Source organism: Canis aureus, chromosome 12 (assembly GCF_053574225.1).
Source record: "Canis aureus isolate CA01 chromosome 12, VMU_Caureus_v.1.0, whole genome shotgun sequence".
Lineage (NCBI taxonomy): Eukaryota > Metazoa > Chordata > Mammalia > Carnivora > Canidae > Canis > Canis aureus.
Window position 1 is genome coordinate 600,726 of NC_135622.1, and position 11,237 is coordinate 611,962.

At 50.2% G+C, this 11,237-nt stretch overlaps 1 protein-coding gene across 15 annotated transcripts; it reads right to left on the minus strand.

Annotated features, from left to right (window-relative positions):
- Positions 1 to 1,106: 1,106 nt before the first annotated feature.
- On the minus strand, positions 1,107 to 10,401 carry LOC144324757 (uncharacterized). Of its 15 annotated transcripts, XR_013390191.1 has the most exons (9): positions 10,242 to 10,401; positions 9,659 to 9,763; positions 8,017 to 8,182; positions 5,819 to 6,111; positions 4,821 to 5,034; positions 4,360 to 4,463; positions 2,029 to 3,201; positions 1,533 to 1,654; positions 1,107 to 1,336 (listed from the first exon to the last, which is right to left on the minus strand). XR_013390191.1 is itself a non-coding variant. In XM_077916063.1 (7 exons), exon 1 carries the CDS (start codon positions 6,506 to 6,508, stop codon positions 5,585 to 5,587), a length of 924 nt encoding a protein of 307 aa, XP_077772189.1. In that variant the 5' UTR covers positions 6,509 to 8,000; the 3' UTR covers positions 1,107 to 1,336; positions 1,533 to 1,654; positions 2,029 to 2,061; positions 2,632 to 2,710; positions 3,037 to 3,201; positions 4,360 to 4,463; positions 4,821 to 5,584. The 15 variants fall into 15 exon arrangements, 9 of the variants coding, with proteins under 9 accessions (XP_077772189.1, XP_077772190.1, XP_077772187.1 ...); XR_013390188.1 differs by having other exon boundaries at positions 8,017 to 9,763; XR_013390189.1 differs by having other exon boundaries at positions 9,659 to 10,401.
- Positions 10,402 to 11,237: the final 836 nt, after the last annotated feature.

The window sequence follows — 11,237 nt, forward strand, 5'->3', positions numbered from 1 at the left end:
TCTGGCCAAAGCATTATTCTGGCAAGGGACAACCAGTGTCTGATCTATCAGGTCCCAGCCAGGGAAGAGTGGCTACTACGCCTCCGACCAAGAAGCTGGAGCCTTCAGGGAATTTCTGCCTTCAAGAGAGCTGCCTAAGAAACTACAGGAAGGAAGGCAGGAAATCCTAACTCAGAAGTCAGCACAGATGTTCATGGAACCTGGCCCAGGTGTGACCTTCAATGTACACAAATATCTTTCCCCCTCAAGAAAACCAAGAGGGAAAGGAATTCAGAGATCACTGACGAGGATCCCAGGAGGATTCCAGTGTTGGTCAGGGGTGAAGTTGGAACCCCTGGAGTGAGACTGAGGATGGAAAGTCCTGCCTGCCCTTATTTCATCCACTAATTATCCTCCACTGGACTCATGCCTTCCGTGTGCAGGATATAGTCTCTTTACATGTTTGTCCCCACTTTAGTGTTGATGCAATTCCAGAGGTGGAACTAGACAACTACACGTTCTGAATAATGGGAATGTCAAACCCTAAAACCCAAGCCAAAATAATCCACATCACAAAAAGTGGCAAGAAAAAGTCCTCCTTCCTTTAAAGTGTACAAAGGGAGCCACTGTCCTGGGGCAGGAGGTAGTTCTGGCAAGTGGTACCCTTCAAGACCCCCAATTCAGTGGTTGTTGCCATTCTTATGGAAATACCTCCAACCTCTAAATCTCAGCAGTTATTAAGGGGGGTTTCTGCTGTTTGCCCAAGTTCCTTACACTGTCCTCTGAGAAAGGAGTGCTTGGGGATGCCCTTCAGTAGCTAGGGAGGAAGGCTGGATCTTCTACTTTTTCCCACATACAGGAGCTGATGACTCTGTAAGATTTCCTGTTTAAAATGAGCATAAGAGGGTCACCTGGGCGGCTCAGTGTTTGAGCGTCTGCCTTTGTCTCAGATCATGATCCTGGAGCCCTGTGTTTGAGTCCCATGACAGGCTCCCCACAGGGAGCCTTCCTCTCTCTGTGTCTCTCGTGAATAAATAAGGAATATCTAGGGGGAAAAATAGAAAATGAATATGAGACTCTTTAAGTCTTTTAGATTACTATAGGAAGCAAAAGAACCACACTACTCCTGGACTCTAAAGAGGCTTTAATATTATAATATTGAAATCTACCATTTACTATTTAAGATGATGAAATATTGGTCCTCCAAATAAGTGAAGAGATGGAAGGAATTGTTGAGCAGATGGGTCCCCTGCCCGCTGTTGCCCCTGGACACCAGCTCAGGCCTGAGGTTGACTGTGGCCAGTTCTTTCTGTTTGTGAGCTAGGTTTGGGGCACCAGCTAGCAGGACAGGATGTAGCTAAGGACAGAGTGACACATGTGAGTTGAGCAGGAGCTTCAATTCAGGAGCTTTTCCTGATATTTTCCAAGGAGCTGGAGCCTGGTGCCCCAGCAGCAAGGTTGGAGGCTGCCCCGGGAGCCAAATTAGAAGGATCCCTGGAGTGGCCACCTGAGGAGTCTACCCCTACCCTTACTCAGCTCCTGATGGGCCTCACCTCTCCTCTTCACTGAGCCACTTCCCAGACTGGAACCAGGCCCTAAATGGATGCTTGGGCTCTATGTTGTAATGATCTGCAGCCACCTGGAGCAGCATGATCTCGGTCATGAATCTCTATTCCTGGGCCAAAAGAGAAGGACAGGATGCATGAAGAGCCTGGGTGGAGAAGCTGCAAGGTCTTTGGAGGGCTGAGCACTGGGACAGGGGACCAGTGCTGGGTCTTTGACACATGGTGACCACCCCCCCCCCCCCGCCATCCTACAAATTTGTCCCAACTTGTTCTCAGAGGTGAGTGTAAACTGCTCCTGCTCTGGCAAGTTATCCTTGATGGCCATTCCTCTGTCCTCACTAACTGCATGGGACTTTTTCCTTATTATGAAACTATTCCCAAAAATGTGAGAATGAAGGGATGGAAGCAAGGAATGATCCTCCTGGGGACATCTCTGACAGCCACAGCCCTACCCTTTCCTACAGGAAGTCATAGAGAGCCTCACCTTATTCTTATTCTGGTGGTTGATCTTATTGCCCTGGAAAGCAGACAACCAAAGTCTGTCAGTGAGAGGACTCCGGTTATTACTGGCTGCTAATACCCACCCCTTCTCATGTTGCACTAAGGCCAGGCACACTAGGGGCCATGACTCCCCGGATGACAGGACTGCAATCTAGGCCAGGCTCTGGGAGCCAGGGAAAGGAAGACATGGGGTTGCTTTTCTGGCATCCTATAGCACAGGAAGGGGAAGCCAAAGCCTCAGGTGGGCAGGAGATGCTAGGCTCTTTAAGTGCCCACTCAAGTTGGAGATCCTGACTTTATTCTGCCCCCACAGGCAATCTCAAAGGGACAGGCTGAAGTCAACCCAGACTTAATCTCATGATGCTTTGCATTCAGGCAGCAGATTTGATCTCAGGGCCAGTGAACTAAGTGCAGCCTCCCTTTACTCATCACAGACATGGGCAAGTAACTCTAGCTCACAGGGGCAGCAGGGAGGCTGTCACGAGGGGAAATTTTGCCAAGGACTGAAAGCTCAGGGCTCAGTTCAGGGGTTCTGTGCTCCCACACATCAGGATTCCAGCCCCTCTTTCCCGGCCCTCAGGCTCACGCTCCTCCAGGCACTTCTCCATTGCAGCATCCAGCATGAGCAGGTCAGTGAGGAAGGTGCCAAGGAAGGGGACGACACCCTGTGTCAGGGGGTTGGGGGTGGAGTGAGTCCCTGCTATCTCGTGTTCACAGGGATCCTCCCTGGGAAACATTTCAGCCTCCTGGCCCACCCCAGCTTCTACATGGTGCAGACAAGGACCCTTCCCTCACCCTCCAAGAACATCAGAGTCCTCCTAATCATGTCAAGGGCGTGCTTTAGAAAATCATTGTATATGTGGCCCTGGGCCCCTGCCCACCGACAAACACATTTGTATCCAGGTTTATAGACCCTCTTCCAGGTCACTTCGAAAGAAGGGTTTTAGAAGCTGTGGCAACAGGAGGCAGAGCTGGAGTTGGAAGGCCCCACCTGTCTTGATTTGGGGGGTTCCAGCTTTCAGCGAAGAGCCCCCCTCTCCTCTGGGTTCGAGGCCATGTATCTGGGGCACGCTCAGCTTCTTCTGCCGCTCCCTCTTCCATGCTCTCTGAACATTTATCCCCAGGGTTCCAAGTTTAGATGGCCATTCCTGCAGGGCTAAGGACAAGTTCCTTAAGATTATAATCACCTCAGGCCGCTTCTCCCCACCATCTTTGACTCAGACCCTGGACATCTGACCCAAGGCAGAGGGTAGCATCCTACGTTATCCTTAAGCCTGCCATGAGTGATTCTAGAACAATCTTAGCTCCAACTTTCACTCCCTGTGTGACTTTGAGCTTGCAGTCTGGCCTCCCTGAGCCTGGTTCCTCACTGGGAAAGATGAGAATTCCAGCTACCTCCCTTGGTCTCCTGAGGACCCAGTGTCTTATTCCTATCATCATTGTTGTGGCCCTCATCCCATCCAAACCCCTCACTGAGCAGAGGCATGTCCTCTGGGCTCTCAAGTTTGGTAGAGGCCCCCATCTGGACCAGCTGGTGACAGGGAGCTCGTGTGTCCAGCCTAGGGATTCTGGTTGAGCAGCAACTGCTTTTCCACCCCTTGTGGATTTTCACCCCAGGCTGCATCCACATTCATGCCAAAGGCTTCACTCCCTGAAGGTATGCTCCTGGCCAGTCCCTAATTCATTCACGAAGGATACTGTTGCTCCCACACCTATTCTCTTTCTATACCAACACCTTCCATGCTACCTTGATAAGCAGGTTCCTGCTCTGTGGATTGTTTTTGGTGCACATTTTTTTAAATGTTCAAATGTTATTCCTGAATAGAGAGAAAGAAGGCAGATGGGTGTTGGAATACTATGGTAGGGTTGAGTGCAAGTCCCTATGATCTGAGACCTCCAAGGAGTCAGACTGCTGGATCAGGGTTTTCTTTGGTTCCTCTGAGCACTCAGGTCATTGGAGGACACAGGAGGGAGCTCTCTTATGGGTCATCCAGTGCATCCAGTCCTGTATTAATTGAACAGCTCTCCTTTGGTCAGTTTTGGTTTCAATTGGGAAGAGACTCTAGTTGCTGTAATGTTCATATCCAAAAACTTTTAATTCAGCTCAGCCCAGTCTCCCCAAATGGGGACATTTGGAGGCATGGTGGCCTATTCCCCAGGAAGGATGAGAAAATAACTTGCCCCCTGCCCGCCCATGTCCTGTTTCATGGTTTGCTGCCTCCTAGGAAGTCCAGGGTGACTGAAGGGGCGAAAAGGACAGGCATATGGAACATTCCTCATCCTTCATGGTCCTTTTGGAGAGAGGACCCCTCACCTGGAAACTTTGGTCCATGTGTTCTTCAGGCGGTGAATTGAGGCACTCTGCAGAGCAGAAATGATAGCATGCGTGGAAGAGTAGTTACGCAAGATTTGACAGGCCTGGGGACGGAAGAGAATGAGCTGTCAGATGGATATCAGGAGCCCAGTTTGCTGGAGAGCTGCACTATTCTTCAGTGTCAGTCTCCTCTCCTGGATGAGACAGATGTCTAGGGACCTACAGAAGGGCACGTGGAAGACCCAGCGAGGAGCACTGCTGGGGAGAGGGGGCATTTTCCTTCACTCCAAGGAAAGAGTCATGTAGGAACTGAGCATCCCAACATTGGGCCATGCAAGGAAAGGTCAGCATGCCCCTGGAAAGAACAACTCAGACCAGACTTCAACCCTGAGAACTGATCAAGGGAAGAGCAGTTCCCGAAGCTCAGGAGAGCAAGTCAGCTGGGCCTCCTGTAGGCTTACCTTGGCCACCTTGATCCAGTGTTCCACCACCATGGCCTGTCCCGGGCAGTCATGCGTGGGTTGCCAAGGAAGGTGGTGATGACGCAGTTGGCCACGTCGTTGAACTGGGTGATGGTGGCACGGACTGTGCATGCCAGGTGCTCATTTCCAGGTCATTTCGCTTGGACCAAATGGAGCCCAGGCACTGTTGGGGCAGCACCTTCTTGAACAGATCCTAGAGAATAGGGGGACACTCGCTCACACAGCCATTTCACATGCAAGATTCATGTCCTATGTAGGAGTCCCATGTCAGAGCTGGGGCTCAGCAAGCACAGAAAGTGGCCTGAACTCAGTTAGAGTCCCTGGATTGCACTCCATTCCTCTTCCCTGAGGGAGCCCAGTACAGGATGAACGAGGAGCAGATACTGCTGGGTGGGGGGCGGGGGGGGGGCGGAGGAAGGAAGGCATTTGTACCCTGATCATCCCCACTAACTTCAAGTTACAGGTGGCAGTTCAAGGGGGCTCCTCAGAGGGGCATCTTCACCTCCCAGTGTTCATGCATCTGGTCCTATTCCCCTTTCAGCAGCACATTCTCACAGAGAGAGGTACAACCACAGGTTTGTCTCCCTGCCCTGTACTTCACACATTAGATGCCTAATAAATGTAGGGTGCTCGGCCTCCAAGGCAGATGTGTGGGTGAGCTGTGGGCTTGGTCGCACACAGTGAGTTGCCCTCCCCCACCCAAGGACCAGGGCCTGCCCATTCGCCTATCAGTTCTGGCTCATTTAATTGACACAGGAACTCTGCATCAGTCCTTGCCAGGGTCTATCTCCAAAGTCTGCAGCTGGACAGTGAAAGCAAGGGTTTGAGGAACTGGACATGTTGATGTGGTTCGTAAGTGATGGAGCTGAGATTTGGACCCTGACCATACAAGCCCACATCAGGGAAGGGCTGATCTGGGGCAGATGACAGCAGAAAGAAAGCCTGCCCCGGCCCGTCCTGGGAACCCAGCTGCTCACCACATCTGCAGATGTCAATTGCTCTGCCACCAGCTTGGGAGGGAAGTCCATGAGACCGGGCTCCTCCTCATGCCGCTGGTGCTCAGGGGTTATGCACCAGTGGCAGATCACCTCTCGGGCTGGAGGTGGCTCTGTCTCTATGTTTAAGGAAGGAGTTACAATTCCCAGGAAAGCTGGTGGTCGAACTGACTGCAGCTCATGACCTGGTACACATGCAGAAGAAGACATGAGCTCTTGTTCCAGATCTGGAACAGCTGATGGAGGAGATGCTGGAAGGAGCCGTGGATCTGGCACTGGGACAGGATAAAGAGAAATGTTTGTCCACAAGACTGACTTGCCCCATGCCCTTCCAAAAACAGGGCAGATTCCATGGCCAATAGAGAAACCCCCAGTCCCTGAGCTGCATCGCAGATAGTCTTCCCAGCTTGCAATCCCCCTTACTCTCTCTGTGTCTGCCTCAGTAAGCTGCAGAAGTTCCCGTGGCATCACGGTAATGGGGGCATGGCAATTCAGGTCCCAGTCATGCAAATTTGCCTGCACCCAGGCCCCCTTTACTTTGAAACAGGCACAGTGCAGGGACTGCCAGGTGTCCTGCGGTTTCTGGTCAGGCCAGGTACCCAAGATGGGAGAGAGGGTGCTGGGGAGAGTCATATGTAGAGCAGCATCTGAGCATGGCCTTTCATGCCACATGGTACTTCGACAGCACCATTCTTTCTGTGTGGGTCCCAGAGAATGTCCCCAGCATGACTTCCAACCCCCCTGTCACTGTCCTTGCAGTGGACAATCCGGTTGTCCAGAAAACCTGTATGAGTCTGGTTTTTCTACTTAGCCTGTTTTCTCAATGGCCAAGGGCCTCGTCTACTCCATCCTTCACGCACAGCAGCATCAGGGCTTAGGTTTGTGGCAGATTGGTGAGTGGTCTGCTCACCAAAGCTCTGTTCTTGGCCCCAATTGTGGAGGTCAGAAGAGGTGGTATAGAGAGGTGCAGGAAGAACAAGATGGGACAGTTGAAGGGATGGATGTTTGAGGCACCGAATCAGCCCAGACTGTGCTCTGCTTCCCAGAGGGCTTGGGACCCTATCTACAGTTCCCTTTGACTCATTTCCCTCTTCACAGGAAGCCCCAAAAATGAAACCCTCCCAATGGAAATCAAGAGACCTATGAGATCCATGGCTCTGAGAGGCACTCCCCAGCCACAAACCCTTAGTCTCCCAACGTGCTCTGTGGATAAATTAAGGTTCTCCTTCTGGATCCAAAGATCAACCAAAGTTTTACTTGATCTTTCCCAAAAATGTTTAAGGATATTTATTAGAGCGAGCGAGTGAGCGAATAAGCATGGTGAGCAGGCTCCCCACTGAGCAGGGAGCCCAATGGAGGGCTCAAACACAGGATCCTGGGATAACGACCTGACCTGATGGCAGAGGCCTACCTGATTGAGCCACTCAGTGCCCTTACTTGATCTTATTGTCCATGATTATGGTCCAGATATGGGTGATCCATTCATTCCTTGAGGCAGCCATGAAGATGTCACATCTAAAAAACTATGGACCTGTGTGCCTACAACATGCAGAGTGATAGTCTGACACTCTGATTAGTCTTGGGACCGAGACACTACCTTCTTTATTCCTTCAATTATCTCAGTGAATAGAAATGTGTCTGCAATACTAGGTGCTTAATATGTATTATTGGATGAAGGAATCCCGACCAGCACTTTCCATATACTGAGTGGAACTTGAGCTGCTCTGCCTTCCCCCAGTGACCTCTACTCTTATGAGGACAGAGTATCAGGACCTCTTACTTATGTGGACAGAGTATCAGGACCAGTTAGATGGAATCTCAGAAGTCCTTTACATACAGGAAAACTGCCTGCTTTGCATGTGCTTCTGTAAAGCCAGAAGTGCCACAGGCCCATGAGGGTTGATGTGGAGACCTTCTTCGCTGTGGAGAGAAAACTGCTACACATGGAGATGCCCAGCAGCCCTTTCTACAGAGCCAGGCACCAGATAAGTCTATGCCATGTTTTCTCTCAGGATTTCCACAGTAGCCCGATGAGGTTCATCCTCTTACCACAGCACTTTTCAGAGGAGCAAAAGGAAATTCAGAGAGGTGCAGTGACATTCCCAAAACATACTGGTAGTAGAGGCGAGCCTCCTCCCTCCCCCCCCCCCCCCCGTGCTGCATATGGGGTGATCACTCACCTGGGGAATTGCTGGCCCAGGACCTGTTGGGCTGTGGTGAACACCTCGTAGATACAGGAAATGACTGGGTTGTTTGCGAGGCTTCTATCCTGGAAGGATGGTACCAAGGAATGTACAAAATTATCCATTCTCCCTTCTTTGAGCGTCAGCATGGTCCTGGCCTCACCTAGGAATAGGGTTGATTCCTTTTCACACCAGAGACACAAGGAGGAGCACTGTAGTCAGCTTCCAGACCAAGAACCACTGCGAAGATCAGGGTCTGCCTCGCAGACCAGAGATTCCCATCCCCTCGGGAAGTTTTACAAGATAAGGGACTTGAGTGCCCACACAGAAAAAGGTTTGAGGCTTCAAAGTATCATTGGTTTTAGGGAAGACATGGTAAACCATTAGTAACTTCAACACATTCTGTTAGCTGAGCAACAACAGCAGTCCTCTCAACTAATAGTTTTATGAAGACCAGTATGCCATTGAGTCTTCAGTTATGGCCTCACACAGAACACAGAGGGCTAGACCCTCAAATGCTGCTCAAGATCACATACATTGCAGCTGAGAAGAGACCAGAGCGTGAGCTGCATGGGGTTTCCCTTAAGCTGATGTGGCTTGGTCTGTTCCTGACATAGGGAAGAAGGGTCAGGGGAAAACTACCTTCTCCGGCAGGGCCCAAGGGCATCAGTTGTTTCTAGTCTGTGTTCTGGTATTTCCCTGTTCATCTCTGTGTCTTGAGTTTGACCATGGATGTGGACCTGTACTCACCGCAGACCTTCAATGGATGTAGTTGGTGGCCTGATGCCCCTGTGCTTGTCAGAGGAGATGGAGGAGTTGAACTCTTGGAGCAACTCATCCAAGATTTCCTGGGTGGATAATTACAAAAAGAGCCAGCTACTGTGCCAGAAGGCATCAGAGGCCTTCCCCCTAATCTGGGGTTCCAGGTTATGGCAGATCTAGCAACCAAAACAGTCTGTGGGGACACATAAGGTGTTCCTTGCAGCACTGCAGAAATAGCAAGAGAATGGCATACGGTCAAGTGCCAAGGGCCTCAAAAGTCTGAATCCCTGTGGCAGACGGCCTCATTTACGGGCTACTACAAAGATCTATAGGGATACAGCTCATGATCTGTTGGGCCTACAATGATTTGATGTGTTCTGAGAGATGACATGTTATAGAGAAACATATAGAATCTATAGAGAGAGACTATATAAACATTCTATATGAAAACATATGCAATAGCTTCATCACACCCTTCCTTTTGTGTTAAATCACCCTATTTAATGTGATGATTTGGAAGGGCTCGGAGGAGGTCTGCAGGGACAGCGGAGCTGGCTTCTACACCGGATAGCTGGGAGGAGTACATGAAATAATAAAAACAGAAGTAAAACGCAAAGATACTCATGGCTTTGTGAAAAAACAGCACCCCCCCCCACCAACTCCTCAAAAACACGAAATCTATTCTACACCATTCCAATACAGGTGAAGAGTGTCTTCCCACATCATATGTAGCTGGAGGATAGGCGTGGAGGTTCAGATGTCTTTGCAGTTGGGCCTGTGGGACACTCATGTGGAAACACTATGAGAGGGCCCCAGTTTTCTCTCCATGTTTGTGGGGGGGCCATATTTCTGTGGTGAGCCCTCTTCCCTTTCTCACCTCAGAACAGCACTGATCCTTGTTTGTCTGGTGCACCTAATTGTCTAGGGAGTGGGAATAGTTGAAGCCACAGACCATCTCCTCCAAGATCTCCTTGGTGCAGCTCTGCAAATACAGTGCCCCGTATATACAAGGCCAAGAGACATTAGGGTACTCCCCTCCCTCAACATCACCCCCAAGGGAACACCCCCATTAGAAATTGTGTTCTCCTGTTCAGGCCAGAGGGGCAGCTGTGGAGACATCTGGCAAGGAGGAAGCCAAGTGAAAGAGGCTCTTGGGCTCATGACTAACATTGGAAGTTGAGCTTGGTGTCCAGAACTCACCTTCTCATCTTGCCTGCTATGATCTGGGGTCTGAACACAAAAGATGTATCAGGCTTCCAACTCCTGGAAGCTGGTCTGTGCCCAGGAAGGGCATGTTCCTCTCCTCGGTCCCCTCTGCACACGCACTCACACATACACAGACCCAGACACACATAAACACACAGACACACACAGTGAGGTGTAAGAGGTGTGATGCTGCTCAGCTGAGATCACAGTGTGGTCTCCTCACCAGTGGGCTGCCCCAGGTTGCCTTGTGGTACCTGTTGATGTCTCCCGCCACATAGCCAGGAGCACTGGAGAAGAGGGCCGAAGTGAATGTAGACAGCGACATGAAAATCTTTCACTCTGGACTCAGAGCACCTGAAAGTAGGACAAGAGTAACAGAACATCTTGTTATCTTGACTGTCTCCAGTTAAGTGAGCTGGAAAGCAGGAAGTTCTAGAATGCAGGTTCCTGGTTACCAGAGTTCCAAATCAGTTGTGGGCCTGTCCTCAAGGAAGTGAAGTCACTTTTTCAAGATTTCAGGACCTGGGACCATTCCTTCAGTCAGACCTATCCAGAGCCCCTTCTTGGCAGATGCATGCTTACCCCATGTCATCTTAACTGTTCATGATGAGCCAAAAAATGCCATAAACACAACCCTCTGAACATGCAAGTAAGGTCTACCTTTGAGGACACGGAGCTGAATTCAGACCTTTATTTCTCTGTCTTCCCGGTGCTGTGTCCTACCTAACCCACTGGGTCTATAAAATAGTCCACAGTTTCCCAACCTGCCCTGTGGGGATCAGACTAGAATCTACTTCCTAGGCACATCACCAGGTATCTATAGATGATATTTATAATGCGTGTGAGCTGGTATCCTGTGTATCTGAGGCACAAATATAAGGATGAAAGATTGACCAGAAGGGGGTAATGAGCCATGGAGTACCACTTGATAGTGGCCTAGGTTCCAGCAATGTAATATCACAATAGCACATTACCTCTGTCCTCATTTCAATGCGGGCACCACGATGGGATTGGAAATGCTCCAAGAGGCACACATTGTCAACTTCTGTAGTAAAACTGGCCAATTATTTCCTGTTATATTTAGAATGAGACCTGGTTGCCTCGTTTTGGCCTCAGCTCCAGCCTTTACAACGGCTCGCAGGATCCTGACCTGTGGTATAAGTATCCCTGTGTAACCCCGAGGTGCTTCGTGACTGGCTTCTGACCAATCTAGCACTGTCTATACTCAATAGGTCTTCTAAGCACAACAT

Coding starts and splice junctions, on each gene's coding strand:
- LOC144324757 (XM_077916067.1), bottom strand. CDS start 6,508: ATGTGGCATGAAAGGCCATGCTCAGATGCTGCTCTACATATGACTCTC.